General features: G+C 39.0%; 1 protein-coding gene across 2 annotated transcripts; it reads right to left on the bottom strand.

The window, feature by feature from the left end:
- Positions 1-393: 393 nt before the first annotated feature.
- MOB1A (MOB kinase activator 1A) lies at positions 394-20730 on the bottom strand. 2 transcript variants are annotated; one of them, XM_045446520.1, is made up of 6 exons: positions 20467-20730; positions 16231-16397; positions 10761-10854; positions 9254-9387; positions 4401-4564; positions 394-2797 (listed from the first exon to the last, which is right to left on the bottom strand). In XM_045446520.1, exons 1-6 carry the CDS (start codon positions 20478-20480, stop codon positions 2720-2722), a joined length of 651 nt encoding a protein of 216 aa, XP_045302476.1. In that variant the 5' UTR covers positions 20481-20730; the 3' UTR covers positions 394-2719. The 2 variants fall into 2 exon arrangements, with proteins under 2 accessions (XP_045302476.1, XP_045302477.1); XM_045446521.1 differs by having other exon boundaries at positions 16231-16394; positions 20467-20691.
- Positions 20731-24347: the final 3617 nt, after the last annotated feature.

The following is a 24347-nucleotide window of genomic DNA, read 5'->3' on the forward strand; positions in this document are numbered from 1 at the left end:
AGCGCCATAGGACTACCTGCATAATTTAGCAAGCACTCTCCACCCCATGACTGTACCCAGGGGTGAGGAGCAGAAGACACTGACAGGAGGTGACCTCTGATTCGGGGGGGCAGGGGGTATGCTGTGGAACAGGCAGACACTGGGCACAGGGAGATAAATCACAAGAGAGAAGGGTCCGAGACAGACTGATCTCTTCCAACTCTTCCCAAAGGCTGGCCCTCTAGCCCAATCAGGAAGGCATCATCCTCTCCCCATTCTCGGGTCCTGTTGCCCTCCATTCCCTGACTTTAGATGTAAACAAAACAGCCTTAACTAAATGGTTAGGTGCATTGTTGGTTAAGCCTGATTAGCCTGGGAACCTGATAATGGTTTTTGTTTGTTTTGTTTTTTTTAAAAAAGGACGTTCTGAGTCTTAAATTACCAACAAATTTTTTATTTATGTCTAGCATGTGACCATCTTTGGTTTGTTTTGGGAGTGAGTCATGACGAGGGGGGTGATTCCTAGCACTGAAAATAAATGGAGAAAAGTGAGAACTCTTTTGTTTAAGAATCATGAAATATTAGAAATGATGCAAAGTACAACCCCAGCTGAGAAATATAATTTCATTCCTTGAAGACTTTATCAAAGCCAAAGTTGAAAGGCAGTAACGTTCTAGGCAGCATCTAGAAACCTGCTTTCTTGTTCATAAATGATCAACATAAACACACTGAACTTCTGACAGGGACCTCTGGATAAGCTTTAAACATGGATTGTGGAATGTTTCAGATGGCTTTTCTCTTTTTTTCATAAGGGACTAATTATCCCACTTTTAAACTCCTGAAACGATATATGGTTTCAGCCTAAAATAGATAAGATGTTTTGTTTCCTTTAAAATTCTGGATATGTGGGGGCACCTGGGTGGCTCAGTCCGTTGGGCATCTGACTTTGGCTCAGGTCATGATCTCACAGTTTGTGAGTTCGAGCCCCTCGTCGGGCTCTGTGCTGACAGCTCGGAGCCTGGAGCCTGCTTTGGATTCTGTGTCTCCCCCACCCCTGCTCATGCTCTGTCTCTATCTTTCAATAATGAATAAACATTAAAAAAAAAAAATTAAAATTCTGGATATCTGGATATGAAGTTGAATTACTATAAAAATGGAGTAGCTAAGCAATTCTTCATACTTTAGTAGGACAATAAAAATAAATAACAACAGCAAAAAAAAACCCTAACAAATCTAACGTTTTATCAAAACCATCAAGGGAATTGGTGAGTACTCTGCAAAAATCACGGCTCTGAAATCCAGAATGCAGACAAACTTAAAGCAGCGCCAGTCTGGCAGTCTTTAGTATACCCGTGCCCAGTACATTCTCAACAGGCAGCTGGAGTTTACTACATCCTAGAAACCTAATGGCTTCTTTTTCACTAAAGGGGAAGATTCTTTTTATCCCAATAGAAGAATTTCAAGTTTTGATACAAAAACAATTAAAACAGGATTAAACCTATGGGGACTCAATCCATCCTTGGACTACTAACAGAATGAAGTAAGATTTTTTACTTATTCCTCCCATTTTGTTTCCCTTCAACACACACACACACACACACACATACACACACACAGCACACCAAACTAAGCTGTGTTATAAAATAAGATGTGTACACCTTCAAGGTTTTTTATTATGGTCTTCCTTAAGTTTTATCCTTATTGGGATAAAGATTAAGTATTTCTACACTACTCTTAATTAAGTCTCAAGTCACAACAAAAACATATAGAAGTAATTCTTTTTTTTTTTTTTAAAGGACACTCAAAAGAAAATAATCAAGTACTCTGAGTACTTTCTTCCATTCTCCTATCCAGAATTTCAAGGCCTCTGAAAAACAACATCAATGAAAATAGTGGTTCTGAGACCTAAATTTGTTATAATTTTTTGCAGTCTTTTTCTCAGCCAAAAGCTACCTATTCAAATTAATCTGAATGAAGCACTTCAAAATAAAAATGTAAAAGACTACCCTTACATGCCTTAAGAAAATTATTTGTGATATACACACTCCTAAAAATTTAGATAGGTTTATGTGAATAAAATCCCAAATAAAGATTAAAAAATAAAGTCATTTTAGAAATAACTCTGGTTACTCCCATACCAACCACACAGGTCATATGAGGATTTAAAATGCAATCATGAATTTTGAAAAAATAAACATATATATATATATATTCTTATCTATAAAAACACTAGCATACAAACTTCAAACTAAAAGGTTATCCAAAGTAACACACAAATGTTCTAAATCTTAAGGAAACTTAAAAATATCTCTTCTATGTGTAAATAAAAGCAGAATAAAACAGATCTGAATGCATTATTAGGTAATTTGCTCTGGAAACCTGTTAATAAATTATTGGTGGGAATTCTCAATAGTCATTATGCTGCTACCCGAAGCACATTTTCTTCAGTAAAAGCATAAGTAAACTAATAGACTTTATGTTAGTCATCACATATTACAACCAAGTATGACTCTGACAATAACAGGAGTGGTCACACAGTGCCTCAGATTCAGCTGTGTCTTGAATTTCTCACTGAAGGATTAGGCCAACCTACCTTTGGGACAATTTTATCAGTAGACACAAACAACAGGTGTCTTTTTATCCTGTTCTTTTAAAGTCTGTATCACTAGTCTATAACAGAGAGCAATGAGAGAGTTCTAGCAGATGAAGCAAGAGGGTAACTGTGTTCTAGAAGAAACATTTATCTGTCTTTCGATCCAAGCTTCTCAATTAATTCCTGAAGAGGTGCCAACTCACGCCTATCAATCAGATTAAACTCCTAAAAAAAGAGAAGAAAAGTAAAATTTAAAAACAGATCTAATATTAAAACTCTGCAAATATCAGAGAAGGGATTCCTAACCCTAGTTTTCTGAAATCCAAAAAATGATGAAATCATCTCTGTAAATTTTTTTTTTTTTTTTTTGAGAGAGAGAGAGAGAGAGAGAGAGAGAATGTACTCACACCTGAGCAGGGAAGAGGGGCAGAGGGAAAAAGAGAGAATCCCAACCAGGGTTCCATACTCAGCGCGGAACCTGATGCGGGGCTCCATCCCAATGAACCTGAGATCATGACCTGAGCCAACCAACTGAGCCACCCAGGCACCCCTGTAAACATTTTAAAATGGGATCATTTTTATTCATTTTTTTGAAATATAGGGGGACTGACTAAAAAAACAACTGTATATATCAGCATGATCTTCACTGAGTAAAACATTAAAATCAAAACTATATATATTTTTGCATTTACATGGAAATGATCTTAAAACTATACAATGAGCTTTTGATAGTGGCCATGAGCTTTTGATAGGGGCGGTGGATCTGTTGCTTTCATAGATCTATACCTACATCTATCTGGTGTCTGTCTATTCTATAGCTACACTACACCCCCACCCTCTATCTGTACCTATACACCTGTATTAGCACCTACACTATACCTGTAACTATGCTGTGCAACAATCTCAGAAGGAAGACAGAGAAAAGCACAGTACATTCTCCTTTGTGTGGCACATATAACTGAAATACACAGGATCTACTATAAAACTACTGACTTTTCTACCAAAAAACAGTGTCTAGACAGATGTAGTTACATTTTGCATATAGAATAATCTATCTCTAAAGCTGCTTTAATATCTTTTTCAAACAATGAATTGTTTTTATTTTTTAAATGTTCTTTTTTTATATATTTTGAGAGCGAGTGGGAGAGGGGCAGAGAAGGAGGGAGAGAAAATCCCACTGACAGTGCCTGATATGGGGCTCAACCCCACGGACTGTGACATCATGACCTGAGCCTAGATCAAGAGTAAGAAGGTTACACAACTGAGCCACCCAGGTGCCCCTCTTTTGATTTTTAAAAATTCCACTTCCAATTAAGGGCCCATAAATAATAGGCCACATCTCTGAAGGGGATGGTCCTTGAAGTTTCTAGCTGATGACTTCATAAGATTTGGCCTGAAATGGTACTTCTGGAAGGTTAAACCAAGACAGCGACTAACATGTTCTTCCAAAAGTCTCTCTTTCGGATATAGCCATCTCATGAAACAACCCAACTGCCGACGTTTTCTCATAGTCTCCCTTCACTCGGCAGTGGCGATGGAACAGGGGGGTACGGAAAGCTATCCTGGGTTTCCGGTGCTCTTTGTCACATCCTAACCAGAGACCGGTGGGGGCAGCCAGAGGCAGAAGGCCCAAAATGGGGGGGAAGCTTTCTATGTCGCTCTGCACACCAATGAAGTAAACAACACGTAAAGGAGAAAAGAGAGAATTCTGCTTATGCTTTCACTCTACGTCTATAAATTAGACAACTCAGTAAATTGCTCTTTATTAAAATTACCAATCAAATGAGTCCAAGACAAAGGACAAAGAAGTCAACACAGTTCAACTTACCTGAACAAAGAAGATAAAGTGCTTAAAGGAGGTGTTGAGGTGGGCCTCCTCTTGCAGCTGCATCACAGAATCAAAGTGCTGGTGATAAATATGGGCATAAACCCGGAACAGACGCTTTAGAATGGTCTTCGCCACAGACATAAAGTTTTTGGGAAACGGGACACCTGTAAGCAAATATATACATACATTTATACACATATCAATTGGTCTTTTAGCTAACGGTAGAAAGTTTAGAAACTGCCGTATGCAACTCCAACACACAAACACACACATTCACAAATACAAGCCTATTTTCCAGATATTTAAAAAAAAAAATTTTTTTTTCAACGTTTATTTATTTTTTTTGGGACAGAGAGAGACAGAGCATGAACGGGGGAGGGGCAGCGAGAGAGGAAGACACAGAATCGGAAACAGGCTCCAGGCTCTGAACCATCAGCCCAGAGCCCAACGCGGGGCTCCAACTCACGGACCGCGAGATCGTGACCTGGCTGAAGTGGACGCTTAACCGACTGCGCCACCCAGGCGCCCCCTCCAGATATTTTTTTAAAGGGCAAAGGGAAAAAAAATCTCAAACAAATATATGAGGTATCCTCACATAGCATGCTTGTTCTGACTGCCTTAGACTAATAGGCACAGACATCAACCTATGATGTGCCGTTGAATCAAAGTTAAAATAAACATAATTTTAGCTATTTAACACTAGAGTTTCTTCCCAAGATTCAATGCAACAAGAATAAGTATTTGACTATAAATAAAAACTTCTATTTTTGTAATTTGTAACTCTAAAAAATTTTTACACTCACACATGCACTCAATTAGGAATGAAAATTCCAAGAGAAAAAGACATTATAATCTATGGTCTACAAATATTTTATCTTCTGAATTACTCTGAAAAACTAGTTTTTCTTCCTTAAATCAGGAGTCCCCCACTGTTTATCTTATCTTTTCAAAGTGCTATTTTCATTTTCCTATAGTACAAGACAGAGATACACTTCCTGAAAAGGAGAGGAAGGGCACCTCACCATTTTGCAAAGAAAATGAACACTTCCTTAGAAATGAAGTGAGAGATGGTTTGGTAATCTCCCTCCAAGCAGTGTAGGTGGGGATGTGTCTCAATTCCTGAGAATTCCAGCTGATAAGATCAAAGTCTTAGAAAACAGGGACAGAAGGACAATACAGTGGCACGGAGAACAGTATATAAACATATAAGTCATCAGCTTCCAAAATAACCTAGATTAGACAGCCTTAATAAGCTATTCCACAGCACCGCTCAAGAAACATTTTCCTTTCTTCAATCTTTCAGAAAACAAAAGTTAAAACACTTTCTCCCTTCATGCATTTTCTCAACCAGTCCATTTAATTGCCTGAAATTTAATGTCTTTTACTCTTTCAAGCTAATTTTTTTCATTTCTCCCACATCAGTCTTGGCTAACAACTTGCATTTTCATTTCGTTTTAAATTTTATTTATTTTTTTTCAAGGTAAGCTCTGCACCCAACATGGGGCTTGAACTCACAACCCTGAAATCAAGAGTCACACACTCTACTGATGGAGCCAGCCAGGTGCCCCTAACAACTTGCATTTTCAAACACAATCCTGGAGCTTGTGGGCATGTTTTTCTGGACTGGGTCTTGTACTCCGTATTGAAGAGATGAATTTTTAAGTCAAACTCCTTTCTGAGAAATTACAAATATGCATCTTGCTAATAAAAGAAATAGTTAACAATTGGACGTATTAGTTCAAAATGAGTAATAAACAATTCTATCCAATAAGAATAAATAATCGGCAGAAAATGTGGATAACAGCCTAACCAAGGGGGGAGAAGATTCCAGAACATTAGGCCGAATTACTGAAGAATGGAAAGCTGAAAAAAGAGAATAAAGTTGTAACTATTCTTTATCTTCCATAAATGGGAAGATATTCCTTAATGAATAAAGAACTGTAAGTAATTTGTTTCAAACCAAGCCCTTTCCAAACTGAATTTAACAGAAACATTCAAGCACAGTCAATATACAATAAAGAATCAGTGAGATGGGAATGCAAACTGGTGCAGCCTCTCTGGAAAACAGTATGGAGGTTCCTCAAAAAACTAAAAATAGAACTACCCTACGACCCAGCAATTGCACTACTAGGCATTTATCCAAGGGATACAGGTGTGCTGTTTCGAAGGGACACATGCACCCCCATGTTTACAGCAGCACTATCAACAATAGCCAAAGTATGGAAAGAGCCCAAATGTCCATTGATGGATGAATGGATAAAGATGTGGTATATATATACAATGGAGTATTACTCGGCAATCAAAAAGAATGAAATCTTGCCATTTGCAACTACGTGGATGGAACCAGAGGGTATTACGCTATGCGAAATTAGTCAGAGAAAGACAAACATTATATGACTTCACTCATACGAGGACTCACTCGTATGAGACACAGAACAGATGAACATAAGGAAAGGGAAGCAAAGATAATTTAAAAACAGGGAGGGGGACAAAACAGAAGAGACTCATAAATATGGAGAACAAACTGAGGGTTACTGGAGGGGTTGTGGGAGAGGGGATGGGCTAAATGGGGAGGGGCACTAAGGAATCTACTCCTGAAATCATTGTTGCACTATATGCTAACTAATTTGGATGTAAATTTTTAAAAATAAAAAATAAAATTAAAAAACAAAACAAAAAAAAAGAATTGGCGAGAGAGGAAATAAAAGGTTTAATAATAAAATGGAAAAGTTGACCAGCGGCAAACAGACCAGGTGTAATGTGATACATGCTTTCCCCTGAAAGAGCCACTGATTAGATTGCAGTAAGGAATCTGCCGGGGTCTGAATGTGTGTATCTCCTCAAAACTCCTATGTTGAAATCCTAACTCCCAGATGATGTTATTAGGAGGCAGGACTCTGGGAAGTGATTAGGTCACAAGCGCATAGCCCTCAGGAGTGGGATCGTGCCCTTATAAAAGAGGCCCCAGAGAACTTTTGCTGACACCTTCCACTATGTGAAGACGAGGTAAGAAGTCAGCAGCCTGAGACCCAAAAGTGGGCCTTCACAAGGACCCAACTATGCTGGCACCCTGATCTTAGACTTCCAGCCTTTAGAACTGAAAAGTAACTTTTTGTTATTCATAAGCTATCTGATCTCTGGCATTTTTATTATTAGCAGCCAGAACAGATAAGACAGAATCCAACCTGTTGCTCATAAGACACTCTTAAACTGAAAATGACAAGGAGTGATCTCACGAATAGTGAAGCCAAAATATTAACCAAAATATTAGCAAATAAAAAATACGATTCCAGTAATACATTAAAAATCTACATATACTGGAGAAAACCTTATGGTGACCAACAACAGACACTGGGAAAATATCACAAAACTCAACAACCATACCTGAGTTTTAAAAATTCACACACCTCTAACCAAAAGCACGATTCCTGCTTAATGCTGAAGTACTAGAAGCACTTGCATCAAAGTAAGGAAACAAAAGGATGTCTGCCATCATCACCATTACTCAGCACTACTCTGGGGCAATTAGATAAGACTTATACAAGAAACACCCATATCAGAAAGGAAGAGGCAAAATTAATATTATCTTAATGTGATTGCATACTTCAAAAACTCAAGAAAACCAACCAAAACAACTAAAATAATCAGAATCAGATGGTCAACTTATATAAAAATTTATATGAAAATCAATAGCTTTCCTATATACTAACCAATAACTATGTGGAAGGCAGGTATCAATTAAAAAAACACAAAATGTCTAGGGATAAACTTAAGAAACTTGAAAAATTAACAAAGTAAACTATAGAACTGCATAAGAGGAAGAAATAAAAGACATGAAGAAGTGAAAAAATATATCTTGTTCTTGGGTAGAAAGACTCAGTATTGTCAAGAGAATAAGACTGCCTATATTAATCTACAACTTGAATGAAATAATAATCAAAATCTCATGAATATTTTTATTTTACCTTGCCAAAATGATTCTAAGTTCTTTGGAAGAACAAATATCCCAGAATAGCGGTGAATATTCTGAAAAAGAAGAGGAAGGAAGAGAGACTAGCCCTACAAGATGCTCAAAGATATATGGCCATGGTTATTAAAACAGTGTGGAATCCCTGTAGGAACAGATAAAGAGAATGAAAGACTCCAAATTACATGGCAATCTGGTCTACACATAAATAATCTGGGGAGAAACGACACATGTATATGATAAATGGTGTTGGACAAACTGATTAGCATTTATAACTGGAAAAAAATGGAGGGAGCCTTGAGAAAAAAATTTCTGGCAAGAACAAAGATTTAAACATAAAAACAAAACCACAAAAGTACTAAATGAAAAAGTGGACAAATATTTTTATAATCTTGAAATAGGGAAATCCTTTCTAATCATTGTACTAAAATCCATACATCATAAAGGAAAAGATCAGCAGGACAAAATAAGAAAGTTACATACAGCAAGAATACCTCATGAACAAAATAAGAAAAAGGCAACCTGGGGAAAAATACATATAACATATACAACGAGCTAATATCCTTACCACACAAAGAAATGGACAAAGGATAGAAACAGAAAATAATGATCAATAATCCAAATCAGTATTTTTTTAAATACATTAAGTACATTAAGACAAATTTACCCAAACTGAAAAGAATAAAAACTGAGTAGCCAACAAGTAATAGTGAAAAAACACAGGCAGACACAAACACAACAGGAGGGATTTTGCATGTACAATCTTTTTGGAGAGGAATTTAGCAGTCTTTATTACTTTTTTTTTTTTTTTAAGTAACAAGAGTATTAAAAAGAACACAACACATTCATCAGTTAAAAAGAAAAACAGTTCAACATTATAACTTACCAATCTTGGAAGGAAAAAGAGTTTCATCATCAAGCTGATCCTGAACCCAAGTCATCAAATAGTCAATGTATTTTGGAGCAGAACATTTGATTGGCTTTTTAATATTGGTACCATCTGCCCAATGATATTCATATCTGGGGAGAAAAAGATTTTATTGATATGAGTTTTCAAAAACATTAACAAATCTACAACTTGTAATCAAAGTAGGCCCACAATTTCTCAGTAGACGTTACATACAACTTTATTAAATTACCTCTCGAGTTCTACTGAAGATTACTCAAAGTTCCCTATAGAATTATCCTGAAATATGAGAGCTATAATTGAAAGAGAAAAGGAGGATAATGTGGCAGCTGACAGTGCCAGAATGGATTTTTTTTTTTTAACACAGCCCTAGGAAAGATAAAGGAACTACACATTCCAGGCAGAGGGTGCTGAGGACTGGGTAAGAGACTGATGCATCCACCCCATTCTACAACAGTTGGCCATGAAAGTATCAACATCAGAGTCAAGACAGTAAGACTGTTTCTTGGAGAGGGTAAGTAAAGAAACATCCTGAGGCATGCATCTTTTCCTCTCTCCCTTTGCTGAGCTAGAATGATTAAGACTTCTGCAAAACTTCACTGTGTGAAGCATTTAAGCCATAGAGAAGTTTAATTAATAAAACTTAACACAAAATAAAAACATTCCTCCAAAATACTGTAATTAAAAATAGGACTATAAACTCATTGGAGACTTTTTTCCTTTATACCTGTAGCAAATTCAGGAAGGACAGTTTTTCCCAAGGGGTAAATATCTCACTCAATACCATCTATCCTCACATAAAATGGCCAATTATTGGCAAAAAGACTGGAAAGAAACACACTAAAACATTAATCCCACCACACCTTGACTTAACATTATGGGTGATAAAGAGTTCCATGTTTCTTAATATTTCTTGAAATTTATTATAGTCAAATTTTCTATTTTTTATTTTTAAAGTTTATTTATTTATTTTGAGAGAGAGAGCGAGAGAGAGCGAGCGCGCACTCGCACACACCCACTCACAAGCTAGGGAGAGGCAGAGAAGGAGCGAGAGAATCCCAAGCAGACTCCAAGCTGACAGTACGCAGCCCAAGGCAGGGCTTGATCTCACAAACCCTGAGCTGAGATCAAGAGTCAGACGCTTAACCAACTGAGCCACCCACGTGCCTCTATAGTCAGACTTTTAAAACCTAGCATCTTTGAGCCAGATTAAAGCAGCACAATTTGCAAGTAATTAACATAAATTACACACAAGAAAAAATTGAACATTACTTACTATAATGCAATTAAATACTAAATACCACATACCAAAATATTTAATAACAAAAAGCTTATAGGGAAGTATTCGAGAACTCATAAAACTGAACTACTTTTACACAAGCAAACAGATAAGAAAAACAAAAAAGCTTTATAATTTGATTTGCATCAATTAGCAGTTAGCTTTATTTAGTACTTCAAATACCTATATAATAGGCAGTATATGTACCTTGGACCTGCAGACATGACTGGACAGCTTGCTTCAGTGCAGAATTCTGTAATAGTCCCATATAACATGTTGATCTGGTTGAAGAAATCCACAGCTGGAAAGATAAAAGGAAAATTGTGTTAAAATGTTTGTGCCAACACAGTGAAATATCAGACCTCTCCGTTGAAGAAAAATGGACAATGCCTTCAAGTTCTTGAATAAATCCCCAGGAGATTCAACAATCCAGAGGCACTGCAAATTCTCTTCTAAGTTGCTTCTTCTCAAGTTGTTTACTTAACTTTAAAATTAACTTTCAATATATATTCACTTTAATATACTAAGCTTTTACCCAGCATAGAAGAGCAGGAAAATAAAACATTAGTGGCAATTCTAACTTAATGGTGACTATTGGATCATTAGAATATATAATTTGATTATATCCAAAGGAATAAAAAAAATCTATTGCTTGCTATCAATCTGTACCAGACAATACCATTTGTGTTAGGAGAAAGTGTTGTGGAATATACTGTGAAGGAGAAGGTATAGCAGCTATATTAATAAGCATTTGAAAAATCTTATAAAAAACCTAAAGCGTAGGGACACCTGGGTGGCTCAGTCGGTTGAGCATCTGACTTCGGCTCAGATCATGATCTCACGGTTTGTGAGTTTGAGCCTCAAACTGGGCTTGCTGCTGTCAGCCTGTCAGCATAAAGCTTGCTTCCGATCCTCTGTCCCCCTTTCTCTACCCCTCCCCCGCTTGCACTCTCCCAAAAATAAGTAAATATTTAAAAAAACAAAACAAACAAAAAAACAACCTGAAGCCTAACTCATGCTGAGGACATAAAAAGGACATGGGATAATATCCTTTGCCTCTGAGACTCCAGCTACCAGAAGGGACAAAATTGAAACAAAGAGTACAACATGTTAAGGGTTCAGAGAAAAGACAACATCTTGAAGGGCTGAGGTAGTCAGAGAGCACTTCCTACAGGAGCTTCAGCTAGGTATGGAAGACACTGGAGGAGGAAGGGGGTAAGTAATGAACTTATCTGAGTAAAATGTTCCTTTGCAAAGACACCCACATAAGCTTTGGAAAGTTTGAAAAAATGTTTCAGTTCCCTGTCTAAATGAGTACCTAAAAACCAACTAGGGCTTTTCCAAGTTTCTTAAAAATCAAGTAGATAAAAAAGTTCCACCTTGTCAAAAGGATTTTTATATAAAACTCCCTCACTTATAAACCTTCCTCTTAATGAGTCATGTTTCTAAGAAAGTAATAGGCATTCAATATTCATTCAAAACAAACAGTATGCCCAGATGGGGTGCTGGCTTATTGGTCTAAAGCAGCTGTTCTCAAAATGTGGTCCGGGGATCCCTCCTAGTTTCAAGGGGCATCTGTGAGGTCAGAGCATTTCAATAGCTCTTTTCACACTCATCCTCTCAGAAGGCACAGTGGAGTTGTCCAGAGGCTCCTGATGTGAGGCAGCACAACAGAATGAATGCAGAAGTGGACAGGACAACTCGGTTGTCTCCTATTAAGCCAAACATGAAAAGAGATTTCCAAACATGTAAAACAATGCCATACTCATCACTAAAACTCAATTTGGAAAACAATCATTTTTCATAAAAATATATTTAGGTCAACATGCAGTGAGTTATTTTTAAAAAATTAAAAAGTATTTATGGGCGCCTGGGTGGCTCAGTCGGTTAAGTGTCCGACTTCAGCTCGGGTCATGACCTCGTGGTTTCTGAGTTCAAGCCCCGCGTCAGGCTCTGTGCTGACAGCTCGGAGCCTGAAGCCTGCTTCGGATTCTGTGTCTCCTCCTCTCTCTGCCCCTCCCATGCTCATGCTCTGTCTCTCTCTGTCTCTCAATTTATTATTAATTATATAATATATAGTATATAATTTATTTATTATAAATGTTAAAAAAATTTTTAATAAAAAAATTAAAAAGTATTTAAAATGGCTCCATTTTAATTTCTAACACAGTAAGTGTCACTAGATATAACCTACATAATTAAAAGCTCTTTGGGGTTCTTGATAATTTTTTAGAGAATAAAGGGATCTTGAGACTGAAAGTTTTGAGAACAGCTAACCTAAAGAAAAAGTCTCAAAAATTGAAGGCTGAAGAAGGCCAACAGATGCCTTCAAAATAACAGATGATAATTTGAGTTAAGGTTTAAAAGAACAGGGGAGAGGGGTGTCTGGGTGGCTCAGTAGGTTGAGTGGTTAAATGCCCGACTTTGGCTCAGGTCATGAGCTCACAGCTCCTGAGTTCGAGCCCCACATCGGGCTCTGTGCTGACAGCTCAGAGTCTGGAGCCTCCTTTGGATTCTGTGTCTCCCTCTCTTTCTGCCCATCCCCTATTCACATGCTCTCTCTCAAAAATAAACATTTAAATTTTTTTAATCTTTATTTATTTTTGAGAGACAGCGTGTGAGCAGGGGAGGAGCAGAGAGAGAGGGAGACAGAAAACGAAGCAGGCTCCAGGCTCCGAGTTGTCAGCACAGAGCATGACGCGGGCCTCGAACTCACGAACCATGAGATCATGATCTGAGCTGAAGTCGGACGCTTAACCGACTGAGCCACCCTAGGCACCTCCCTCAAAAATAAACATTAAAAAAAATTTTTTTAATTAAAAATAAACATTAAAAAGATTAAAAATAAAAGAACAGGGGAGGGTCTTTTTTGAATATGCTTCACATGGTTCACAAATAAAAAGATATATAAAAATATATAGTGATTTTTTTTAATGTTTTATTTTTGAGAAAGAGAGAGAAAGAGAGAGAGAGAAACAGAGCATGAGTGGGGAGGGGCAGAGAGAAGGGGACAACAGAATCCAAAGCAGTCGCCAGGCTCTGAGATGTCAGCACAGAGCCTGACACAGGGCTCAAACTCACAAACTGTGAAATCATGACCTGAGCCAAAGTCAGACGCTTAACCAACCGAGCCACCCAGGCACCCTTATAAATGATAAATCTTAATCCCAGTCACTCCAACTTCCTCTTACAGATAACCACTACATTATTTTTTTTTTTTTTGTCTCCTGCCTCCTAAGTACCTTTGTCCTGTGTTACACAAAATATATCACATAGCTCTGTACCTTGTTTTTTTCTCTTAGTAATATGAATAATGGCTTTTTAATGTGCTGAGGAAAACAAAAATTTTTCTCAATATGGCTACTAGAGTTTTAAATTACATTTGTAGCGCACATTATATTTCTATCAGACAGTACTGGTCAAAGGAGTGATTAGCATTAGCTGAATTAACTCCACATAAAAAGATAGCTAGACACCATGGAAGTATACACACGGTTGGGAGTATATGCCACCACTGAAGTAGTCTTACAAACAAACAAAATTAAACTTGAATTTGAACAAAGCTCCAAATCTGTGCAAACATGGGTGCCGCTAGCCACATACGGGTACTTACATTGAAAATAAATTTAAAATTTAGTTCCAGTCCCTCTAGCCACATTTCTAGAGCTAAATGGCCACAGTACAGATATAGAACATATGCATCATTGCAGGAAATTATACTGGACAGTGTTGCTCTAGATCTAACATTTACAGGGGCGCCTGGGTGGCGTAGTCGGTTAAGCGTCCGACTTCAGCCAGGTCACGATCTTGCGGTCCGTGAGTTGGAGCCCCGCGTCGGGCTCTGGGCTGATGGCTCAGAGCCTGGAGCCTGTTTCTGATTCTGTGTCTCCCTCTCTCTCTGCCCCTCTCCCGTTCATGCTCTGTCTCTCTCTGTCCCAAAAATAAATAAAAACGTTGGAAAAAAAAAAAAAATTTAGATCTAACATTTACAGGAAATAAAAGGAAGAAGGGAACATAATGGATGCCCTGAGGGTATAATCAACAGAATTCATACTGTGGTAAACAAATGAACTGGTTTCTTCAACAATAACAAAATAGCAAGAAAAATAGACTGCAATGAGGGGAAACCTGTGGATTAAGAGATTCAAGAAACATTACACACAGGCCTTATTAGTCCTGATTTAAAACAACCATAAATTTTTTTAAAAAGAAACATTTAGGGGCACCTGGGTGGCTCAGTTGGTTGAGTGTCTGACTTCTGCTCAGATCATGATCTCACAGTTCGTGAGTTCGAACCCCGCATCAGGCTCTGTGCTGACGGCTTGGAGCCTGGAGCCTGCTTCAGATTCTGTGTCTCACTCTCTCTCTGTCCCTCCCTCACTCATGCTCTGTCTCTGTCTCTCTCTCAAAAATAAATAATAGAACATTTTTAAAAATTAAAATTAAAAAAAAAGGAAACATTTATAAGACAATCAGGGAAAATGTGAACACTGACTGGATATTTGCTAACAAAGGAATGACAGTATTGTCATTATCTTTAAAAGGGGGTGTTCCTGTCTTTTAGAGATAGGGAATATTTATAAATGAAATATACTTGGGATTCACTTCAAATCAATCAGGGAGAGGTGGGTCGGCCTGCAAATGAGGAACAAAGAGGAGTGGGGAGAGCTGGGGAGGGGAGGGAGGTGGAGAGGGAGGAATGAAAATATAGAAAGAAAAAAAACAATCAGGGTGAGATACAGAAGCATGAACTGGCCATGAACTGACAGTTGTTGAAAGTGGATAATGGATGCCTGGGAATTCACTATACTAGTTTCTCTACTTCTGTATGTTTGAAATTTTTCATTAAGAAGTTTAAAAATTCCTGTAACATCTAAATTTCCTAACAGATTTAAACCTTATCACCCAGCACTGATCTCAGAAATGACAGGCTTGGGGCACCTGGGTGGCTCAGTTGGTTGAGCATCAATCTTGATTTGGGCTCAGGTCACAATCCCAGAGTCCTGGGATCAAGCTCCGCATTGGGCTCTGCACTGAGGTGAAGCCTGCTTAAGATTCTCTTTCTCTCCCCCCACCCCCCACTCGCGTGCACGGACTCTCTAAAATTAAAAGAAAAAAGAAAAAAAAGAAATGACAGGCTCAAATATTCAAATCTCTAACTTCAGTACATATACCCTTCCATGTAATGCTAGCTTTCTTGAACTCAGAGTGATTTTCAGCTCATGGGTCCCTCCTGTTTTCTCCCAATTTCTTAATTTCCTTCTGACCACTTCTAAGTCACAACAATCAAGTGACTGCCCATATGAACTGCAACGGACTTATGTGTATACGCAGGCAGATGAGAGCTGCTGGGAGTGGGGGTGCAACTGTGAGGATGCGTTCCCTGCAAAGTCATAGAACTTTGCATTCCAATCTTTTATTTGACCTTACTCAGCAATTCATCCATTCTATCCTCAAAGCACTCAACGTTTCTCCTCCAGTCTGTCTACTCAACCACACTGGCTACAACCAAGTACTCTGAAAAGAACAGTTTCTAATGTATTTGTACTTCTGAGTTTCTTTACAGGTACAGCATTATACTACAACAGTTATACCTGTAAAAGGAAATTCATTAACAAAAAAATGTTGGCAAAACGTTCTTATAAATCAGCAAAGCTGAATGCTATTGAAAACTTACTGTTAACAGCAATCCATTCATTGAGGTCCTCTCCCTCTGGTAACATAACAGCTTGTCTCAGATTCCCACTTCCCAGAGTTGCTTCTGCATGTTTTAAGAGTTCGTACTGATGAGAGCCCTCAGGGATATTCTTCTTTGGTTTGAACGTTTTGGAAGAGCGGCTGCTGCTGTTAGGTTGAAAGTAAAAGTATTATCAATTTTTAGGACTGAAAGCAGCATGGCATAATTTTAGGCATATAAATTGTTCTGAAAATAAAAAATACTCCCTGAAAAGTGCCAGGATGGGGAGGGTGTCATGATCCTAATCTGAGTGCCAAAAGTTAAAATAATTACATTAAGTGTGAGCTAGGGTAAAAGAGAAATTAGTATTTTAATACACTTGGTGAAAGGGTAAAGTGTATAATATTTTGGGAAGGCAATATAACAAGATCTACAGACACGGGAAGTACTTTCAACCCATCCCTTCTACTTCTAGGTATTTCTCCTAGATATGGATAAGGATGTGCTTCCCAAGATTGGTTTTAACAGTGAAAAATGTGGAAACAATCCTAAAGCTTATTAGTAGAGGAATAAATAAATCACAATACATCCATAACATGGAATACTATACAGTAGTTAAGAACAAGATAGAGCTACATGTATTCACATGGAAAGATCTCAAGACTTAGTTTAACATATTAAAAGACAAAATGTACAGTGGAAGTCCATTCTGTAAATGCACAGAGAACGTTAGAAAGGGGGCACCAGAGGAAGAGCATGCGACTCTTAATATCAGGGTTGAGTTTGAGGCCCACATTGGGTGTAGAGATTACTTAAAAATAAAATCTTAAGAAAAAGAAAACTACGGGGCGCCTGGGTGGCGCAGTCGGTTAGGCGTCCGACTTCAGCCAGGTCATGATCTCGCGGTCCGTGAGTTCGAGCCCCGCATCTGGCTCTGGGCTGATGGCTCAGAGCCTGGAGCCTGTTTCCGATTCTGTGTCTCCCTCTCTCTCTGCCCCTCCCCCGTTCATGCTCTGTCTCTCTCTGTCCCAAAAATGAATAAACGTTGAAAAAAAAAAATTTTTAAAAAAAAAAAAGAAAAAAAAAAAAAAAGAAAAAGAAAACTAACATGAAATGATATCTCAAGATTCAATATGATCTCCATCTAAATTAATACCTTTATGCTTCACATGGTACCATCAAAACAGTGTAAACAATCCACAAAACGGGAGAAAGTATTTGCGATTCATAGAGGTGATAAAGGACCTGTATCCAGGATAAAGAATTCTTCCAACTTAAAAACAAAAAAACAACCCAATTTAAAAATGATCACAAGAGGGGTGCCTGGGTGGCTCAGTCCGTTGAGCGTCGACATCAGCTCAGGTCATGATCTCACGGCTCATGAGTTCGAGCCCCGCGTCAGGCTCTGTGCTGACAGCTCAGAGCCTGGAGCCTGCTTCTGCTTCTGTGTCTCCCTCTCTCTCTGCCCCTAACCCACTCGCATTCTGTCTCTGTCTCTCTCAAAAATAAACAAATGTTAAAAATAATAAAAATAAATAAATAAATAAATAAATAAATAAAAATGATCACAAGATTCAAACAGACATTACTCCAAAGAAGATATACAAATGGCCAATAGCATACAAAAATATGCTGACCATCATTAGTCATTAGGAAAATGCAAATTAAAATCATGAAAGAACATTTCACATTCATTCAGGATGACTATAATCAAAAAGACAATTAACAAGTGCTACTTAGGATGTAGGTAAATTGAAACTCTCATGCAGTGCTGGTGGGAATGCAAAATGGTGCAGTGTTTTGAAAAAGTTTGGCAGTTCCTCAAAAGGTTAAACAGTTACTATATAACTTCTCATTCTACTCAGACAGAATGAGAAATGAACGTGTACATCCAATACAAAAATCTGTACACAAAAGTTACAGATGTATATAAAAGTTACAGATGAATAATGGCTGTATTATTCATAACAGTCAAAAAGTGGAAACTCAAATGCCTGTCAACAAAACAAAGTTTAAAAGAAAAAAAGGGCCTCACATTTAGATCCAAAAAGTAACTAAGCAACTGAGCATCCACAATCAAACCACTAATTTAACATGAACTCATAAGAGAAAGACTTTGGGGGAGAAGGGAGAGACTGTTCCAGTAATATGGAAATTTACAATTATAATCTAAGTCATACAAACTTTTAGACATGGTAATCATACTGTGTAGACCATACTCCTAAAAAATAATCCACAGGTAGGAAAAAATAATTTGAACAGATATTCTCCATAGTGCTATTTTATAACAGCAAAATACTAGACAGAATCCAAACTTCTCTGCTCTATATTGGTTTGATAAGATTTCAAATCCATTTATGACTTGTTTTAATCCATTTGTTTATGACTTAAGTTTGTTTTAATTCACTTCTTTATGACAAAGACAAAAAAAAGTTTTCATATAAGAATAAAGTAAATTGTGTCAAGACATCATCCTCTCATCTGTTCTCACCCATAACTCAGTAGTTCAGCTGCTCAGGGACCCTGCTGGGGCTTAACAATGAAAACTTATTAAGAAGTAACTACAGCAAGGAGACATTTTGACTACAAATACCAAGAATTTGTGAAGAGTCCTCAAGAGTGTTGGGTCTGGGCAAGGTGACACTCTGATGATCTAAACAGTTCTCTGTAAACCTTGGGACAATTAGCCCCTGCCACACAAATGCCCAGCCCCAGAAGGAAAATCCATCTGCCGGTCAACACCAAGGCCATGGTTCCCTGGCAACAAGGAACTTTTACTTTCGTGCTGGCAGCTGGACCTCAGCTCTGGGTTGGGTAAGCCCAACTCCTCTCCTCAGTACTGACTCGTAAAAAGATACACCTCAACTAAATTTGGACTTTATTTCTTTCATGTCCCCTTGCCTGGAACAATAGTGTAAATAATCTATCACTGATTTGAAATATTTCACTAGCTTATTAAGAAACTTATCCTGTATGCACTTGGCTTATGAAATTCCTACAGCAAACCTAGGTTAAATAAATTGCTGGCAAAGACCAACTCAGTCTCTGAGTGTAATTTGCTTCCCAAAGCAAAACATTCTCACAGTAAGAAACTGGATAAACTCTGGTTACAGAATACTGTACAATTTAATAATAAATGTGATGAAAATATCAAATATGTGGACGATGGATGTTTACTCAATCACACAACACACGTTCAAGTAATGTACCAGGTAGAGAGAGCCACCTGAAAATAATGTGTTGGAGCAATGCTTCCCAAACCTAAAAATGTTTAAGAATCATCAGAGGAGCGCCTGGGTGGCTCACTTGGTTAAGCATCAGACTCTCATTCTGGCTCAGGTCATGATGATCTCACAGTTGGTAAGGTGGAGCTGAGCAGGGCTCTGCAGGGACGGTGCGGAGCCCGCTTGGGATTCTCTTTCTCTCTCAAAATAAACATTTTTTCAAAAATCGTCAGATAATTTACAAAAGTTTCCATTTAAGACTCATTTGGGCCCCAGGCCTTATCTCTAAAATATGATTCTACCCAGGAAAAGTTAATTACACAAAGTCACAGGGCCAGCCTGGCTGGCTCAATCAGGAGAGCATGCCACTCTTGATCTCGGAGTTGTAAGTCTGAGCCCCACACCGAGTGTAGAGATTACTTAAAAATGAATAAATAAAATCTACACAAATTCACAATGTGGCTGAATTCGCACTGGACAGAAGTCTGCATGCAAGGCCGCAGCTTAACTTCAAGCTTCCCAAACTGCAGCACTACCCATTTTCCGGGGGCAGTGTTTTTCCACGGGGGTAATTTAATACTGAAGGTAATAAAACTTGACAAACGGTGGAGTAAAAAGCTAAGTCAGAATGGATCATTAGACTAGACGGCTCCAGACTTGAAAGGAATGGGAAGCCCAGAGACAGGGTTCGGGGTTACGCCCCTGGGTCGTCCCGCCGCCCTCAGGGGCGCTCGGGCGGAAAAGTTTGGAGGCACTGCCGGCCTCGGAGCCTCACTACTCCGCAACCCTCTCGCTCCGCTTCCTTTGCCTCGACCTTCACCTCCATCTGCCTGGGCCCACGTCCGGGCCTCCCCCGTGGCCAGCAGGAGTGGGGGGAGGGGTGGCAAAGCAAACGTCAGTCACTTCGACCCCAACCCCGGCGCCCGGCCCTAGCCTCAGGCGCCTCCTTGCCCCCTTCCTCGCCCTTGCCCTCGGCCTTCAGCCCTGGGGCCCTCGGCTCGGCCACACTCACAAGAGGAAGCTCATCTTCTATCCTCGGAGGGGAGGGGCCGTTGGCCCCCGCCGCGGTCTGGACTCGTAACCCGCGCGGGAACCACGAGGAAGCGGACAGCCCTCAGCTCTCCGCCAGCGGAAACACCGAGCGCCGCTGCTCCGAGCCGGGGGTCTTGCCGGTGCTAGCTGCTACGCTCGCCACCCCCACCTTGACGACCCGAAATGCGGAACCAGCAAAATCTCGCGAGCGAAGGCTTCGGCTCGCCCCGCCCCTGCGAGAGGGACTGGGCGCGCCCCTTTGCGCCCCGCCTACTCCTAAAGATCAGCCAATCAGCGGCCTCCAAGCCGGGACTGCCTTCTCCTGAAGGCGTGGTCAGGTAGCGCTCCTTGACCTGGAGGAGTGGCTCACCTTGTGCTTGGTCTGCGTTGTTGCTGTTGGGTTCCGTCCCATCTTCTCCTTATGGCAGGAGTCTCTAAAAGCGCTGCAATTTTTAAAAATTTAGTTTTATTTTTAAAAGGAGATATAATTCACATAATATGAAATTGACCCTTTAAAAATATACACTCTAGTGGTATTTTTCCTCTATTTAGAGTTGCACAACCATCACCTCTAATTCTAGAACATTTTTCCCCAAAAAGAACCCCATCATTTCTCTTTCTTCCTTCTGGCAACCCCTGGCAACAACTGGTCTACATTTTTTTATATGGTCTTGCACCTGGACATTTCACATAAATGGAATTATACAAATATGGTCTTGTGACTGGCTTCTCTCACTTAGCATAATATTTTCAAGGTTCATCCACATTGTAGTACTTAATTCCTATATATCAGTACTTAACTCCTTTTTATGGCTGAATAATATTCCATTGTAGGAGTATACCTATTTTGTTTATCCACTCATCAGCTGATGGACATTTGAGTTGTTTCTACTTTTTGACTATTATAAGTAATGCTACTACCAACATTCCTGTACTGGTTCTTGTATGGATAAATGTGTGCATTTCTCTTGGGTATTATATCCAGGAGGGGCTGGATAGTATGCTAACTAAATATATGTTTAACTTTTTGAGGAATTCCCAAACTGTTTTCCGAATTGGCAGCACCATTTTACATTCACACTGGCACCTGTCTAAGGGTTCTAATATTTCCATATCCTTTACTATTTCCTAGACATTTACTATTGTCTTTTTTATTATAGCCATCATAATAGTGGGTGTAAAGTGATAACTCATAGATTTTGATTTGCATTTCCCTGCCAGCTACTGTTGAGAACATTTTCATGTGCTTATTGGTCATTTGAAACAAATTTATTTTCACCTTCTTTTAAAGTTATCTCAGCGCCTCAAAGGACAATACAACAACCCAAAAGGGGTTCCATTTCAATAACAGTGTAGCTCACCTTCTCCAGGACATCACCATCCCTTTGTTCCTCAACACCCACCCACCTGGATTCTGCACACTGCTTGAAACTGCAGAAAATTTTCTCATCAAGCTCTCCAGTGTCTTAGTTTTTAAAGTCCATGAACATTTTTTAGTCCTTATCTTACTTGTCATTTAGTTCTATCTGGCCTATTCTACCAGACTTCTCATTTGATCACAGTGATTCCTTAAAAAACAAAAAGAAAAAACCCAAAATATAAAACCAAAAAAACCTCTTTATTACTCCCTGTAATCTGGCTTCTATAAGGTGAGATTATAAGAAAAGAGGAGACCATGGCCAGAGATGTTGTAATAGTTTACTTTAGCCACACTTTTTTGTTAGCAAGTGACAGAAACCTACATTGTTCATATTTCTATCTGACCTGTCTTATATTTTCTTTCTTACTAGACTGTGAATTCTTTTCAGGGCAGAGATATAGGTAGGTCATTGGTCATCCCCATTGCTCAACACAGTGCCTAGCACACAGAAACTAGGCACTCATCAAATGAATGGGGACATAAACTGGAATTCCTACTTTCATTGGGGAGATTGACACGGGAATAAATGATAATCAGTGCGGTATTACCTGTACTGATAAGATGTAAGGTGGAGGAATTCTAGACTTTTTAGGACTTGTCCTTAATTTCGTTTTCTAGCTTCATTGTTCAAGATGAACACTGTTCCCCAACAATTCCTTGCTGTTTCCCCAATAAGCCCTGGACCTCCTTGACTTGAATCCTCATCCCTGTTCTTGCAATTTTCTGTCTGGAATGCCCCAACATCTACATCATACGCTGTTCTTCAAGATCCATCCAGAAGTCCTCTTTCCCTCCTCTGAACTTTTGTAGCCCTTTATGTATATCTTTCTTACAATACATAATTATGGTTCAAATTAAAAGTAGTATTTATAGGGAGACTGGGTGACTCAGTTGGTTAAGCGTCCAACTCTATTTTGGCTCAGGTCACGATCTCACAGCTTGAGAGTTCGAGCCCTGCGATGGGCTCTACACTGACAGTGCAGAGCTTGCTTAGGATTCTCTCTCTCTCTCTCTCTCTCTCTCTCTCTCTCTGCCCCTTACCACTCTCTCTTTCTCTCAAAATGAATAAACTTTTTAAAAAAGTAGTATTTACATATTAAACAATTGTCGTGTTGGGGGTAGGAATTTGAGGGTTTATGCTCTTTTCTACTTTTCTGTATATTCAGTTTTTTTTTCCAATAAGCAAATACTAACATTATTTTTTTTAATTTTTTTTTTTTTTAAGTGAGACAAGATAGGCCTGCCTGGCAGGCTCAGTCGGAACAGCATGTGACTCTTGATCTCGGGGTTGTGAGCCCCACATTGAGGGTAGAGATTACTTAAAAATAAAATCTTAAAAAAATAATAAAGTGAAGCAAGATCGAATAGTGACTAAAAAGCTCAGATTTTGCAGGTGATTTCTGTGTTTGAAACCTGCCAGTGCTACTTAATAATCATACGACCTTAAGTATTTTCATAATCCTTTGCCTTAATCTTCTCACCTGTAAAATGGGGGACAACCTCATATGGCTGTGAGGATTAAATGAGTTCAGAGATAGAGCTCACTTAGACTATTCTTAGAACATATACTGGATTCACTTTTGCTATTTATTTAGTTAGTTACTTATTTAAGGTTTATTTAATTTTGAGAGAGAGAACGCACATGCGCTTGCAAGTGGGAGAAGGGCAGAGAGCCGAGAAACAGAGGATCCGAAGCAGGCTCTGCCCTGATAGCAGAGAACCCAATGAGGGGCTCGAACTCATGAACCATGAGATCATGACCTGAGCTGAAGTTGGATGCTCAACCGACTGAGCCACCCATGCACTGCAACTTTCGCTATTTAAAAAGGAAGAAATTTTGACATGGCTTATTGAGACAGGAAAATGAAGGGACCCCCATAAAAAAAAAAAAAGCTGGCTTTTTTCCCTTTGCTTCTTTGCCAGCTTCTATTCTTGCTAGGACCTGCACCCCCACCTCACTCCACATATGCCTTGTAATAGACAAAGAAATAATGATATGTTTGGAGTCTTCCATCACAACAGATAACATCTAAGGAGGGACCAGGCAGGGTCCCTATAAATGTTCTCCAAGACCACTGACTCCAAACACCTTGATGCCAAGACCCCTGGCTTCAGGAAATGAGTGACTTATGAGGGACACTTGTATCCTGTCCTTGTTCTCACCAGTTCTTGGTTGCCTAAGCGGATACTCGTACTGCACCAGACCACAATTGCTAATAAAAACCCCAGGCCCCAAGCAAAGACCAGACTCATGCTGTTTTCCTTTCAGAATCTCCCAGACTGTATCATTATCGCCTCTGGACAGCAAATTCCAGACTTATTTATCTTTTTATTTTAATCGTGTCTACTGTGGGGCCTTGTGTCAATGTAGATATTCAGAAAATATTTGCGAAATGAATGCAATTGGATATCTGGCTATACGTCATTTTAGGCCAATTCTT

This window comes from Leopardus geoffroyi, chromosome A3, assembly GCF_018350155.1.
Source record: "Leopardus geoffroyi isolate Oge1 chromosome A3, O.geoffroyi_Oge1_pat1.0, whole genome shotgun sequence".
In the NCBI taxonomy this organism is placed as follows: Eukaryota; Metazoa; Chordata; class Mammalia; order Carnivora; family Felidae; genus Leopardus; species Leopardus geoffroyi.

Bases quoted from the DNA above. Each gene is read 5' to 3' on its own strand.
- MOB1A (XM_045446520.1), bottom strand. The intron at 9,388-10,760 runs GTACATATACTG...TTTTCTCCCCAG, and splicing joins GTCATGTCTGCAGGTCCAAG to ATATGAATATCATTGGGCAG. The intron at 4,565-9,253 runs GTAAGTTATAAT...ATTTGCTTACAG, and splicing joins TCTTTTTCCTTCCAAGATTG to GTGTCCCGTTTCCCAAAAAC.